This window comes from Myxine glutinosa, chromosome 14 (genome assembly GCF_964187855.1).
Source record: "Myxine glutinosa chromosome 14, kmMyxGlut1.1, whole genome shotgun sequence".
Lineage (NCBI taxonomy): Eukaryota > Metazoa > Chordata > Myxini > Myxiniformes > Myxinidae > Myxine > Myxine glutinosa.
In genome coordinates, this window is record NC_136274.1 from 35,896,437 (window position 1) to 35,913,347 (window position 16,911).

General features: G+C 40.6%; 1 protein-coding gene across 1 annotated transcript in view; it reads right to left on the reverse strand.

The window, feature by feature from the left end:
- LOC137439241 (uncharacterized) overlaps positions 1–16,911 on the reverse strand; it is a 119,652-nt gene that overhangs the window by 494 nt on the left and 102,247 nt on the right. The window contains exon 7 of the mRNA XM_068134970.2: positions 863–1,222. Coding sequence (XP_067991071.2) covers positions 863–1,222 — 360 coding nt within the window. The remainder of the gene's footprint in view (positions 1–862; positions 1,223–16,911) is intronic.

Below are 16,911 nucleotides of genomic sequence, written 5' to 3' on the forward strand. Positions count from 1 at the left end.
TTCAGGCATGGGCACACTGGGCAGTTGCCCAGGGGCCCCACGATTCTCGGGGCACCATGCTGCCATATTGTTCATGAGAGATCTCTTGGCAGAGTGGATAATTACTCGACCTCTCGCTGGAAAGGCCTGGGATTAAGTTACGAAAGAAGACTGTAGCAGATTACATTTCATTTTATATGCAAATGGTATAATATGCATTAACCTTATTTCATTAAGATTTCCACTCATTTATTCACTGTGTAAAATACAAACAAGTTTCACTGCGCATCCCAATTGCCATTTGTTGAATGACGTCACGCACTTCTCTCAAATTTATTCCAGCAAGCGCCATCAGCATTTCACAGCGCCAACTATTTGTCTTGTCACTTTTGTGAATTGTGAATAGTGAGCATCTTCCATTCTTATGTAATAAGGTATGTACAGTTTAAATTCGTTGTCAATTATAATGCATTAACACTAATATTTGCCGAAATGATTCTCAAAGTGGGTGGGAAGGGGCCCCAGTGGATTGCTTTGCCCAGGGCCAACAATGCTCTTAAGACGGCCCTGGGGAAGGGGAGAGTTTAAGAGGGAATTGAGAAGAGAGGAGATTGGGAGGGAGGGGAGAAAGATCAATAAGGGCAATAAGGCCGGGCTGACCCGTGACATTCTGATGTGAACCTTTGGTGTGAAGAAAAACTCACATTCATCCCATTCACAATATACCATGTGTTTTTGTCCAGTGTGTACGGATTTCCTTGTAAGTCACATTAAGGTATACTAATATCTACTAATATATGTCCTTGCCCTACAATTGATCTATACGGTATACAAGTTCCATCATGAGCTTGACATCAATGTGAAAATATCAAAGCAAACTCACCATGTTGTGTGAAGTTAACTCTGTGAACCTGAAAGCCAGACAGCTCCAGTTTTCCAATCACAAGCTGGTTGTCCATGGTGAACCAGCGTTCGACGACACCGTTGACATCGATATCTACCCCGTGATCGGACGTTTCATTGTACACGAGTGAAAACACATTTTGTGTGGTCTGGTTCAGCTGGACGGCGGTGGAAGACGTTTGGAAACACTGGCCGTCGGTGCACAGGTTCATTTTCATTTCGTCAAGCGATTGCCCCGCGAAAATGACTTTGAAAGTTTCCGTGACGTTGTAAGGTGGATGGATGCTCTTCAGCCTCATGGTTATGGCCGGGGAAGCATTGGTGGTGTTTTCAACTGTAGCTGGGAATGAGATAGGGTGTTACACAAATAGCAGTGATTGATCAGACGTCATGTGACCAGGTAAGCGTATTCATGCTAGTAGATGATAAATGTTGTTCCTGGGACAGCCCCAAATCTCCATTCACTTACGTGTAAATTTTCCTCTCACCATCACTTTTCTTCATTTCCCATAAACACCTCTATTCCTGCCCCCCTTGGTCTTATGGGCCTTTTACTCTTACTATCAATGATCATTGTTGTTTAGTAGACCACTGAAACAATGATCCTACAAATATTTGTTTATGTGTGGGAAATAATTTAATTCTCTTACCACTTCCATCACCATCTAATACATTAACAAAGAAGATGTTTGAGTTTGGTTCTTTATCAAGATATTTTAACTGAGCTAAGATAAAATGATAAACCTCCCTCAATGTTCTTGTCTGAGCACCTCCAATGCCACACACCATTTTTAAATTAAAGTATATATTTTCCTGACAACCATCAAAGTTTTCCGTCCACTCAAAAATATTTCCATCTTTTTTACCCAACTCACCAGTATTTAAATTAATTCTCTTATTTGTTTTGTGAACTTTTTTACCAGTTGCCTTTTCAATAAGTCTTATTTGATATTTTTCACATTCATTATGTTTTCCATTTATATACCAAGGTTGATTACACCTCCACTCTTTAGTCTGGTTGATACTTGGTTCTATCATTTATATAATAGTAAAAAGGCGGCGGTAGCCCGTTAAAATCCCTAACCCCCTTTTTAACTTATCACTTATATACTTATATAACCATAAGGGAGACTATCAATTCCATTTTCTAAAATAAACCTCTTATCATCAAAAGCCCCCAATGCTTTCTTATTTATTTCTTCTGTATATAATTGATGTTTATAACTTCTTATTCCATTAATCTTTCTAAACTCTTCTTTCTTTGTTGTTAAACAGTTATAATAATCCTTAAAGTTTATTGTTTCTTTAATAACATTTTTCTTTACACCTTTTAACTTCTTATCAGTCTTTTCAACGTTATTCACAATGTATTTATAAGCATAAGCCTTGGACCTCAATCCCACAAATTCACTCATAACATTTCCTCCTAATTCATCCTTGAACTTTCCAATCACCTTTTTATTTTTAGAAGAGAACAACTCACTCTCTGGACTGTAATTACTTGTATCATAGATATTAATGTCCTTTTTCATGTCTGAATAAACATCATCAGTATTAATTTTCAAAATAAAACTATCTGTATCCATATAAAGTAGATTAACATCATTTTGATATTTCTTCCTCAAGTTATTATAAAAGTAATCATACATTAATGACTTTGATAAATCAAGAATTGATGTTCCAATATAAATAGGTTTGTCCATTTCAATACTCTCTTTAACCAAATGGATCGCACAAAAGTTCTCAGTAAAGACCTCGGCTCTTATAAAACTCGGTCTATTAATTAATTTTGATGCTTGTTTCCAAGATGTTGATAGTCTGATATTTTGTCTTTTCCTCACATTCTCCATAGTCTTACCAAAGACCGCATTATTCATCAATTTATAAAAGTCTTTCTCAAAATCTGTTTTTGACTCTGTTCTTCTTTGTGTATTAAAATCAATGTACAGTACTCCTTTAGCCAATGATTTTGATTGAACTTTAGAACCCCATGGATCTTCTCTACTTTTAGACCTTTTGATAAATATTGTCGCAAATTTCTTTGGTGTAGAACATAATTTTTCTTGTTATATAATGTAGTAAGTAATTTTTCTGTTGATTCACCTATATCAAACGATCGTTGATAATCACTCAACCATTCTTTCTTTGGACTTTCTTTCACACAAGCAAATGGAAGATCTTTATGTTTGATATGAAGTTCTTCAGGATATTTTAAATTGACCTCAAAATAATAACCAACCTTTGAATCATCCATTTCTTTTTGTGTAGAGATACATACATCTTGTAAAACCTTTTGTAGTCTTTTTCCTTTACCCATCTAAGTTTTCCATAAGGAAGAGCTTGAGACATTGCCCAGCCATACAAGTTGTTTGCGTCATAGTACATCAAGTAAGAACTCTCTTTCGTTGAATCATAATTTGGAAGATATTTGTTATTTGCTTTTGAGTATCTGCTCGAGCAGACTTGTGAAATTCCACCTCTTTTTGCCTTTTCAATCATCAAAAGCATATCAACATCGGTTATCAAATCCAAAGCTTGTTTTGTCATTTTCAACATCGCGCTCCAAGCCAATCCAGGTGCTGTGTAGTAGTGAGCAGGATCCAATCCATATCCAGTGCGACAAACAGATCTAAAGGCTTCAAATACATCGGCCAATAAAAGCACATCAGTTTTGAGATACAAATCGTGATACTCGCCAAGATTCTTGATGTTATATTTTTCCCAAACATTTTGTGCGTGTACATAATCTTTATCAGATATATGACTGTTGTTTAATTTGTTATAGAAATTTTCTTTTAAAGCAAGTTGTGTTTCATTGAATCTCTCAAATGAGTCCTTATAGTCATAGGGGTAAATTCCCTTTTGTGTTAGTAAATCTTTATCTGAAAAATACTCTGAAAGACATGGAAACTCTTTTAGATTTTGAATCAAGTTAGCCAATGGACTTGCCATGAATTTAAATGTATCAAGAAATCTGATATGAGTAATAGGAGATGTGTGAATTGTTTTTGTGAATGAAATGTATTTCTGATCCGTGTTAGGAATTGCTGAAATGTGTCCAGATGTCTTTGAAAGTTCATTAATAAATAGATGCGTATCATAATGAGCATTGTTATGAAGAAAGACAGGAATGAAAGAGGGGAGTTTATCATTAATATTACAACTTTGATGAGCCGGACCTCTATATTTACCAGTGAGATGACAATGATCTCCAACCTTTAGACCTTCACCAATTTTTTCCTCACAAATATGGCAAACATTGTTTTTTCTAAATTCCCTTTTCTCTTCACTGAACAAAGACATTGGTTTATTGGTTTCTCTCATTATCTTGGTTAATCGAACACAGTCTTTTTCTAGTCGTTTCACAAACTCCTCTGGGGTATTTGAGCCTCTATACTCCTCTAACTTGTTATATTTATCACCAACGGATGATTTGATATAATAACAAAAACCACAAGGAGTATGTTTTTGATATTTATTCGTGTATGATTCTTTTGGATCTGGAGAAGCAGTATTTATTTTTTCTAGAATACTTTCAAAATCAGCATATATTACAAATGGATGTTTGATCTTTTTCTTTTCATCTTTGAATGTGATCTTTGAGCCTTCTTTAGACATATTGATTACCGTTGATTTATGATCACCACAATAATTTGAATGTTTATCTAATCTTTCTTGTGAATTGAAGAAGTTAAGACAACGCAAACAAATATATATATTTTATTTGTTCTTTTACATACTTGTGGTTTTATTAATTTAGCAATATCTTTGATGTATGTATAATGTGAATTTTCCTCTGAATTAAAATATAGAAGATTAATATGAGTTTGTTTACAATTGTCAGAAAGCTTTAAAACCTGAATGTTGTTTGTTTCTGTTCGACCATAAACATTAACTGATAAATTATTCATCTTTTCAAATTTAGGAATATCATTTAAAGCCATAGGAAACTTTAGATGTTTCGTATTTAATGTATTCTCATATTTTTTATAATGAGATACTCTTTCATCATGAAAATGTGGAGGATGTAAGTGTGCTAGAATAGACCAGAGAAAATATTTATTGTCTTTATTTTTGATATTGATAACTGCTTTTCTATTTTTGATAACACTAGGTAAATCAATGTAAGAAGAAGCTTTTAGAGGATCTGATTTAAGAATATGAATGTCTATGAAAATAATTTTTCCTATGTTGAATCCACTTCCTACAATTGAATTATCTACATCTTGCTCTTGTTTAATAAGTTCATCATAGACTCCTGATGTTTTAAAATCTTGATATGAAGATATAAAGTGTGGCTCAGTTCTCATGTATGGTGTATCTATAACTCCTTCATCCTTTGTCATTTCTAATTTTACTCCCATATAAAATTTAAGTGGTTTCATTTCTTTTAGTGTTTTTTCAATCAATGTTTGAACAACAGGTTTAACTATTTTAGTCAGGTTTGTTATGTAATTTCGTTCTTTTTTTGTGGAGATTAGCAAAACTATACATTTTTGGAAAGCTGATAGCACCAGGAATCCGAAAAACCATGTTTCCATTTGCGCAAATTTTTCTTTGGCGGCCATATTGGATTTTCAAAATGGCCACCATCTGAAACCTATTTTTCGCGATATCTCAACATCCGAACCACCTAGAGTGCTGATTCCAACACCTATACCCACATTTTTGGGGATGAGGAATCACATGAAGCCATCTAAAATAATCTACACCTACCCTGGGATACCAGGTGGCAGCCTACAGCGGATTTTCAAGATGGCCACTTTCAGGAAACATGTTTTTTTCTGAATATGTATACCACATTGAGTGATGTTTCGCTACATTGTGGCACACGGATCATAGTTATGAAACCACATCCCTCATATATCCTAAACAGGTGATTTATGTATTCAAGAGGTAAGTATATAGAGATGAGGCTATACAATCCATAATTATACATGTAATAATTACTTTTATTTGAACATAGAATATTTCCCATAGATGAAATTTTATCTTTGTCAACATTCATCAACATTTTGTCCTCATAGGTTTTCAAATGTCCTCATCACTGTCGTCAGAGCAGAGAACAGGTTGACAGTCATCGTCGTTTTCACATTCGGAGCTGCACAAACACAAGTCTGTGCATGCCAAGTCATTGGCACGGCACGAACACCGTCTCGATGAGCAGTCTCCTTTGCACTGACATCTGACCATCTCAAGTATTGCTTTCGGTGCTGGTGGTACATCTGTCATTAGTGGTTTCAATTCCCCATCGTTGTCCTTGAAGTAGCCATGTTGCTGTGGATCCAGGAACACTTGATGTGCGATAGTAGCCTGAGCCCATACCCTTGCCTGAAGATGTACACGATCAACATGCTGATTTAGAGCCCCTAGCGTTGGAGGTAACTTGTGACTTTAAGTCATGTGTTTACAGAAGAGGTACCAGCGCAACTCCGGAATGCTGTTGATACATATTCCCTTTGGTACGTACACTGCACATACAAATCTTGCCAAGTTGGACATCTGATCTGCGGTCACATCTGCAGCATCACCGAGCATTCTCATGGCCTGTATCACGTCACTATCGGCTCTGACGAAAGCTTCAAACCATGTTGTTTTGCCTATTCGCGAAAACCGTCCAGTATTGTCTGCTCCTGTGAATGTGTGGAATGCTGGCAATGCCTTGGCCTTTTCGACGCCAAGATTGTTCCAGATTGGTTGTACTTGCACAAGGCCCGACACAAGGGAGACAGCAGTGTTTTTGAGCAGAACATCATAGTTAGCTATGACCAAGACCAGGACATCCGTATCAGGAGAGAAGAAGGTAAGCTGTTCTGCGTTGGGATTGCGGCGAGTTGCCAGCACTGTTTGGTGAATCATCAGAGTGTCTGCCTCCTCATGATTATTGTCTTCAAAATGCACGCCTTTGTTACTCTTGGCCTTTCCTGCTGCACATATAATTATCAGCTTGGAGGCATCTCTGTTGTACTCCAACGTTTTCTCAGCCAGATATTCTGCCAAATCTGACTTTGTCTGATCGTGTGACAAGAACCGCTTCATGGTGATGTGTTGGATCTTGGTATTGTCCTTCACTTGGTACTGGACTGGATTGTGCCCCCCTCGTCTTTTTTGTCTTGTGCTTTGCTTCAACGAATCGGCCTTGTAAGTATCAAACACGAGGATAACTTCGTCAAAATGTCTTGTCAGTGACATCAATCTGGTATTAAAGCTGACACTGAGATCTTCAACGGTTACTGTTGCAGCTGGTTTTGTCGACAATTTCTGTACAAGAACCATGGCGTCGACTACTGCTATTTTCATAGCTGCAGAGTTATGGACTTGAGCTTGAGGACTTGAGGTCGGAGCTAAGTCACCCGGAGCTAAGTCTCCATGTTTCACAAGGAGATGGATTAACTTTGACTTGTCAAGGCAAGGAAGCAGGTCACCGTTTGGTGCGAACAAGGCGCGAGGTGTAAGGGTGAATTCGTAGTTGCCTATTGCGTCTTTCTGGTCAACATCACGGCTTGATTTTGTCAATATCATCAGCCTTCCATACAAGTCTTTTGTTTCCTTCAAGTCGACTGACTTGTCCCTGAGCATGATCTTGGTCTTCTTCACACCAGACAAGTACATCGTGTTGTTTTCTTTTTTCACGGGTGCAAATAAGCTGACTGTTCCGTTGATTCTTTCGTCAACATACTCTTCGTACAAGTGTTGACCAATGTTGTCGATATTCAGGATTTGTGACGTGTGCTCCTCTGGGACATAGGCATGTGTGATCAAGTTGTATATGCTATTTCCTTCTGTGGTAAATGGATTGCCATGACTCATGATAGCAGCCTTGATCTTTTCAACCGCTGTATTGTTCAGATTCACTGCCCTCGGACTAAGTTCGTGGTGTTCTGTCACTTTGTCTGTTTTGGTGTCGAACTGATCTTTGAATTCTCTGGTCAGCCGTGACAATTCTGGAGAGGCCATAAAGAATCTCTGCCTTGCATTGGCATTATTGGAGATGCCTGGAAGTCCAGAATGAACCTTCATTGCTCTGTTTTCCTGTTCACAAGCGTGGTCTGCACCGATTGATACAAAGGGGATGCTAGATTTCGTTACTGAGATATTTCCATTCTCGAGTTCCCTGTATGTGGCCGGATGCGTCTTCCTCAGGTCATACATATCTGCTATGTATTGCGGCCAAAGACGTTTGTATTTGATACGATCCATGGAGAAAAATAGCTTGCTGAGTGCCTCACCAGATTCCAGGTGGAGTTTGAGATCTGCGTCCCGAGAAGCTTCCACAAAGAACAGAATTGTCTCCACTCGATGCAGGTAATTCATCAAGGACTTGAACATGGCTTTTTTGGATTGTTCTGTTTCCCAAGTCTTGAATATGTTCACAACATCAGCTGTAGTGATGACATTCAACAGTTTTGTGTTGGCTTCTTTCACACTTGTGGCTTTGGTGAACTTGTCCTTTTCTGAACATGCCTCGTCTATTTCTTCTGACATATCTGAGCAAACGGCTTTCAACTGTGGATAATCTTTGAAGAACAGGTCCAGCGCCATTTCATAAAGTGCTATATATGAATAAATATGAGCACGGAGAGTGCGTTTGTAATGCGAACATCTCAGGATCTGCCTTGTTGTTGAAGGTCCGTAGAGGTCGGCCTCTATCCACGCGTCATCAATACCTGAGTTCTCAATGGAAGTACCCAGGGCTCTCAAAGCAGCCATGACCACATGCAGCTCGCCAAGCCGAGGTACAACGGTACCTTTCAGGTCTGGCCTTGCATCCAGCAGCCTTATCACCTTTTCATAGAGGGCCATATCCCAGGAAATGACTGTAGGGTGGCTTGTACCAACAACTAAGTTCTTTAGCTGAGTTGTCTGAGAGATGACGGTCAGAAGAGTCGACCACTCGTGTGCTACTTCAGGTAGAAGGGGTAAGACTCCGACTTGTGTCAAACTGTGACTACCCGACAGCAATGAGTGGTATCCTGCCCAACCAGGTATATATGTGCTGTTTGATTTCTGCATTCTGGTGATCATAGAAGCAACCAACCATCCTAGATGTGTAAGGTGATACGCTGGTGATATACCATCCTTGCTGATGTGGAATGTGTCTGTTCTCTTTATGGTTTTCGGCACCGGCTTGTCACAATGAAGCATAGGAACCTGGTACGGGGTCACTGACAAACTGGTAGTGTCAGCTATGCTCAGTTGTGGCGCCAATGTTTCTCCTTGAGTGTCACGTTTTTGATAAACAGCAATGATTGTTCCATGGGTTGTCCCTTTGCCATCCACGCTGTCTTCAGCAAAGTCTGTGTTATCAGCTGCAAAAAACACAAAAGTTCCCTTCTTCAAAAATGGAGGAACATAAAGTCCTTGGAACTTCAGGGTGTTTTCCACAATGGCATTTGCTAGGGCTGTTTCGAGGTGCATAACACGACTGTACGAGACACAGTAACCTTGAGAGCAGAGACTTTCCAGGAGTTTCTTGTTTCTTGTGTCATGGTGAACTGCCAAGGCTAATCCTAGAGACTGTGGAGTTTCTTGTGATTTGGTTGATCGGAAGGTCGCAGAATCAGTTTTGGGCCTATAGTTCACTTGCTTGTCAGATTTGAATCCACCCAATAGCATCTGACTAACAGTGAGTACTTCTCTGTTAACGTGAGTGGTTCGTTTTTCAGTTTCTAGTGTTTCTGTTGGCCCCACCATAACCCATCTGATCATTGCGTGGAGTGCTGCTGGAACATCATCTGTGCTGCTAGTGACCTGTATAGCATCGGATGAGTTTTCCTGTTGGTGGAAGTTCTTGATAATTCTGCGCAATGCCTTTGCTGCTTTATAGATAATATTCAGATCGTCTACTTCACTTTCTATCATGGCAGACTGAACCATATCGGATTCGCATGCATCTGGGGAGTAAAGAACAGAAGGTTTTCTCCTGTCCTTTTGCCTAACAGACGTTACGTGTGGTAGTTCTAGAAGAATTCTCTCCTTGAGCCAGTGTCTACTATATGCAGGGAAGTGGTGCGCCAATGCATCTGTGCCACCAAGCAAGTTGATGTATGTTGTTTCAATATGTGCCATGGATAAGTATTGTTTATTCTGAGTTTGACAGTCGACAAGGCTAATCAACTCAATCAAACATGATGTTTGAAACGGATGACCTCTCTCTGTTGTTCCCTTGTTATCCTTGGTACGTAACACATGGAATACATTTGTTGTCCAACATGACTTGTGGTATTGAACATCGATTGCATGTGCATCAGTGGGTGAGATGGATGTGTTTAACCTAGTTTGCAGGGTGAGATTTCCAGACAGCTCCACAGCATCGTGTAATGCTTTCCCACCGTTTTCTGTTCTCAATGTGTACAATTTTTGCTCGTTATCTTCCTGGCAGAAAAAGCAATGTTCCTTAATGAATGGAGCTGTTGCAGAACGTGTAAACGGACTGGTGGTGGAAGTTGATGGTTCGTCCAGTTCTGTGCTTTTTCGCTTTTGTCCACGTTTTTTCTCTGTGTAGGAGCCGGCTGAAATGTGATATTGATGGCGGTCTTTGGCACGTTGTACCTTCTCTTTGTTGGTTGCATTTGAATAACAGATACGATGCCAAACTGCATTATTGAATTGCAGACTTTCACTTGTTTCATCCTTTAAGCGACTGTGAATTTTAACATATTTTCCATCATGGTAGGCTGCTCTATCATTAAGGGTTTGTAGCAAGTGTTCAAACGAGTCCGGTTTGGGCTGCTGGACAAGCGTTCCATATTTTGCTGAAGCGGTTTGACAAATTATGCAGTGCTGCCACTGTGTGGGCTGAGTCGTAACTTCACTCATCTTCTCTCAAGACCTGCAAATATATAAAACGACAACAGGTAAGTAATTGTGAGCTTCATGAGGTTTATTTTAAATGAACTATTAGGTCTGATATAATGACTTTCCATGTACATGAACTGAACATGTTGAAATGATTATTTTCATGTACATGAATTATGAAATGAAATGTAATGAGTAGATTATTTTAGATGGCTTCATGTGATTCCTCATCCCCAAAAATGTGGGTATAGGTGTTGGAATCAGCACTCTAGGTGGTTCGGATGTTGAGATATCGCGAAAAATAGGTTTCCGATGGTGGCCATTTTGAAAATCCAATATGGCCGCCAAAGAAAAATTTGCGCAAATGGAAACATGGTTTTTCGGATTCCTGGTGCTATAAGCTTTCCAAAAATGTATAGTTTTGCTAATCTCCACAAAAAAAGAACGAAATTATAAATCTGAACATAATGAACCTGACTATTTCTACAGCATCAACTATAGACTTTGGTTCGGGAGGTTTGAAGTCAAAGACTCTTATTATCTTGCCAAAACGAAGTTTTTGCAAGATGTATCAGTCAGCTTGTATGTTTGTTTGTTTGTTTGTTTGTTTTTTTGTTTGTTTTTTTGTTTGTGGTTAATCATTTTTTTTTCACGTTTAGATCACTCTGTAGACCACAGTTATTATTGGAAACTCCTGTAACTTCGCATATCAGAGTCCTATAGAGATACCCTTCAGCACACAAAATTTTGAAGGTCAAGGTCAAAGGTCAAGGTCACTTTGTGGTCAATCATGGAGGTCAACGAAACCCTTATTTTTTGAGTAACTTTGATCGGATCGTCTCCAAACTTCATGGGAATCTAGTATATGGTCCGGCGCTCAGCTGATTAGTTTTTGGTGGCGATCGGCCTTGACCTTCATGGTTAGCGCTGGAGGTCGAAAATTATTGACCCCAAGGTCAAATTTTGAAATCGTAGTTTTTTGAGTAACTTTGATCGGATCGTCTCCAAACTTCATGGGAATCTAGTATATGGTCCGGCGCTCAGCTGATTAGTTTTTGGTGGCGATCGGCCTTGACCTTCATGGTTAGCGCTGGAGGTCGAAAATTATTGACCCCAAGGTCAAATTTTGAAATCGTAGGTACCATATCGAGTAATACCTCATATGAATGCCCTTGATGAGTGCTTCCCAGATCTGTAAACAGTTTGACGCTATGACGTCATTTGATGACGTCATGACGAAAAAACGGAATTTTCACATTTTGGCAAGATACGGTTCACCCTGTGGGTGACATATGTTTATTTTAATATGTCCTTTGAATGCTCCATCACTGTTTTTAGTTGTAATAAAATTTGATAAATGTTGATTTGTTTTAAGATGTATTTCGAAGCCTTTCTTGAGGATATTTTTATTACAGGCAGAACAGTGTTTTGTTTCCTTCTGAATAGGAGATAGTAGGTGAAGTAGATTAAATGTGTGTTTGTTAGTTTTAAGGTGTCTTTTGTATTGTTTATATTCTTGTTCACAAACGTCGCAATACGTTGCTTTGATCATATTTATATAGCAAAATTATACTTAAAGTAAAACACCTTTTTAGAGGCTTTTTTAAAGATGAAACTGTGCTTAAAGTAAAACACTTATAGAAGAAAGTGCCTTTTTACAGGCTTTTTATATATGAAACTATACTTAAACTAAAACACTTTTTCACTCAGAATCATCTGAGTCATAACTATCACATGAATACTCAGAATCATACTCAGAGTCATCAATAAAGCTACTCTCATAACTATAATTTGAGCACAAACTATTTGCATCATAACTATCATCTGAGTTCAATGAAATACTATCATCACCATCGTCCAAGTTCAATGAAATACTATCATCACTATCGTCCGAGTTCAATAAAATAGTAAAATCTTCACTGCTGTAATGACTCAAATTGAATTAGCAGGAAAAATATTCCCATCAATATCTATATACTTTCTTTCATTAACAGATTCAATCTCTACATTTTTAATATCAAAAGTTATCTTTAAATAATCTCTAACTATCATAGAACGAAATGACATTTCACCAGAAATATTAACATCATTCATTTTACTTAGATCTACACCCTTTGGATTATTAAAGTAAATACAAATTTCTCCACGAGTATTGTTGATGGTTTTTCATTCTTTTTCAAAGTATCGCGATTGATCACTTTTTCAAGCTTTGAATAAATTGCCAGGAGTAGAGGAGAAACTTTTGTTAGATTTACTTTAATGGATGTCTTTCCAGGTATAGTTAGAGCTCTTCCTTTAAATGAAATAGAGGGGCTCATGTTATTTTCCATAACTGGTTTTACCCAAAAATTTCCATATTTATCTTTGTTCAATTTAACATCTTTGACATATTTTTCTATATCTTCCACCGAAGTAGAGATTGATTGAAATTTGTCTTTTGTGCTTTGAAACATTGTATTTATTAACGAATAAATGCGTTTAGTTTAAGTAAAAATTTACCATATAAATATGATAAGTTCTGAAGGATATTCAGAATTTCCAGACTCTCCATATGATAAATTAGAGAATTGTCCGGCTTGTGATAGAATAGGGCTTAATAATGAGGGTTCATATAAACAATGTATTTTCTGTGATTATCTTCTAATTAATGATAATAAAAAATATAAAAATATATTGTTACGGACCGCGGATAAGATGTTAATTTGCCGAGCGGATGGCGCCGCGGCCCTAACAGTTACCCCGACTAACCCGATTCCTGAACGTTGGCCAAAATCGCGCCACAGATATTCAATATGGAAAAGACAAAAGCGACACGGATGTGAAGGAGAAGAAGACAGAAGTAGGGAATACGAATATAATTTATTTACTATTTACAACCAAAAGTAACCAAGGAAGAAGGAAGGATAATAAAATAATTTACAGAAGAACTCAGAGACACAGTGAACATCGCTAGCTTACCTACAGTCTTAATTAACCCAGGGACAAGACAAACAGAACAAACTCACGTACACGAATGGGGAAATTGCAGGCAGGAATGACAGGAGGTGGGTGGCTGGAGGGGGAGGGAGGCACAGAGCTGGCTGGAGCTTGATCCCGCATGGGACGTCGGGCTGGACCTCGACGGCCGCCGATGCCACCGATCCTGTGGTGTGCGCGGGGTAACGGGTCGGAGCTGCTTGGTGGAGCCAAGCTGCTGGTGGGGGGTCTGGCGTGACGGGTTTTCTCTCCCTCTTTCACAAACTCCAGGACTCTTTCTCTCTTTCTTAGTCCAACCCAGTCCAACAACTTCCTCTCTTGCTTGGTCCAACTCTTAGTCCCACTCAGTCCTCTCTTGCTTAGTCCAACAACAACTTCCAGGCTTTCGCGCGCGCTCTATATAGTGCCTCAGGCGATCAAGCCGCTGGTGTCCAGGACACGCCCATCGGTCAGCTCGCCTCAGCCCTGATTGGTCGGCACGGCCCTCTGGCTCCGCCCTTGATGACGATGGGCAGGCACGCCCAGGAGTCGGCAGCTCGTCCCTCTTCTTCTCCAAGCCGACCTTGTGGCGAATGGAGTCGCGGAGGGAACAGTTGGCAATTGTTGGAAGGGGAATGTGAATGAAAGGGGATCTACTCTTATTTAATGCAGTGCAATGGAGTGTTTCAATTAATGGAAGACACAGCCTTACACTAATACACATAATAAGGATATAACTGTCAACAAGGGGGGAAATCTATGATTGGCTAACGTGTGGTGTTTATGAACTAATTACGGGACGCACTTTGACCTTTATACATAACTGGAGCAAGGAGGGCGATATTTTTACAATGTACTATACAATAAAAAAAACACAATCCTCATATCCACAACACTGCACCCTCCTCCTCTTAGGCATGTCCCGGGCCTCTTACCTTTACTTTTAGTGTGGCATGTAGGTGTAGTTCCCTCTACATTTAACCTGACCCTGAGTGCGACAGTTTTAAAACATAAATACATATGTCCCGCTGCTCCATTGCACCCTGCCTAACAGATTCACGCCCACAGCTAACCGAATTGCGGAATTGTCTTCAAACTAATACACTTACGGTGGGGGACTGGGGGCGCATTATTTACAATGACTCGGCTTTATTTACAAAACGTAACCCAGGACCTGTGATTGTTCTTTTGGGGGGGAGACAGTCTGCTCTGCATCGATGCACCATGAAAGCACCCACAAACGCACCAAAGCACCCTCAAGCACCAATCGGTGCACATTCACTACAATTCATGAATAAAAATAACCAAACAACCTCTAACCCTGCTGGTGGTCTCTTGCTCTTCGGCTCCCTCTGCTGGCTGTTGCTATCTTCCAGGTGTTGTCATCTTCTTTGCTGGCGGCCTATTTGCAATAATAAAATGCACCCAACGTGTCCATTTCTTTTATTTATGGCCCACAGGGGGCCGACTATGTATGGTTCACCTGTGGGGCATCGGTGCCCTGTGGCCAAGGTCCGCCAGCAAGATTTTGGGCCTTCATGGCCGGTTCCAGCAGAGAGGCCATGCCCCAACCCATGGGGTCCATAAGTGGTGCTCAGCCACAGACATGTGGTCCATAATGTGGTGCATCGATGCAGACAGCTGGTTCTGGGAGTTCCGGGCGCACAATGGCGGACCCACGCATGCTCCCCTTGGCGCCCAGTGGCGCACAGGTCCTCATGTGGGAGACAAAAGGGGGGAAAAGACAGATGAGCGAGGGGTAAGGTCACAAGGGTACACTTCAATACAGGCAATGCAAGGCGAAGTGCGTACGGAGAGCGAAGTGAGGAAGCTCGTCCCTACCGTACGTCACCCCCCCTGTCACCTACTCTACCCTTGCCCTTACCCCATATTTACAAAATCTACACCTTTACAAATTCGTCGCTAATGTCACGTCTTCCCCATATTTCCCCTATACCAAATTCGTCTCCACAATCCCTCTAACCAAATTTGCCATCACCAATTCATCATCAATCCTCATAAGGAGGGAGAGATGGAACATCAGCACAATGTCACACCCACGTCATGATGCGTCTCACATTCCAAACATCTGCACAATAAAAATAATAAAAACAACCTGGCATGGTGTGGAGTACCATCACCTCAGGTGAGTGGATGCAGATGGTGCAAGGAGATTTCAAACCTAACTATCTTCTAAATGACATTAACACACTTTACACTACCCGGGGTCGTTCCCTGCCAATCCATTGGCCAACTTACACTATGGGTTCTAAAAACCAATTCCCATTGACCAAACTGTGGTGCTTCTCAATTTGGGGTCTCACTCCCCCGATGCAACTCCCTGTGCCCATGCACAATTTCAGGACTGGGGAGTGTAGCTCTCCCAGCAGGTCTACCCACCTGCACACCTCCACCACTGCAGTTGCCACCCGAGCTTACCTAGCTCCTCACCTTAACCTATCTAACTGGGGAAGGCCCCTCCTGGCTCTGTCACCCCTTGGTGCCCTCTGGCACTGGGCTACCCGGGTCCGTCCTCCGGATCCTCGGGCCCCATCCACAACAACTCTACCGGCTCCCAGAGCCCACCTGCGGCCTCACCTGGCCGACATCCTCACAGTGGTGGAGTGCCCAAACCAACTACACACACTAACAGGCTACACGCCCAGCCATTTCCACGTCACTAATGCACCCATCCAAATACCATTCTTCCACCACGCACCACAGATGCCAATATCCAACCACAATTTACCTGTACCCTCTACCTAACACTTACACTACCCTCCCTGGGTATTCGTGATGGGGGTCCATCCTCCTTTCCCCCATCCACACCTTCGCACCATCCACTCCACTCCACAGTTTCCACCATACTCACTCCACGACCATCCATTCCAATACTCCATATATTCCATAATCCATATATTCCACACAACCATTCTCCATACACCTGCAGTTGCACACCTGTGCAATCTCACCTGGTGCCACCTGCACCCTCCTTGGTCCCTGGACCATTTGGTCAACACAACGCACAATCACCTTCTCTCACTCATACACTGCTCCACACACCTGTTCAGTTGCACACCTGTGCAATCACAATACTACTCACAATCACAATCAGTTACTCATACCCTGCTCAATACACTTTCGATCCTCACACACACGGCATCATCTCATCTAACTACTCCCCTCTGGAACTTGCGCTTCCCAGTCGTCCCTTTAAACTATTGCGCTCCCTCGTCATTATCATCCAACTAACCTACCTGCGTCCCCACTACAGGT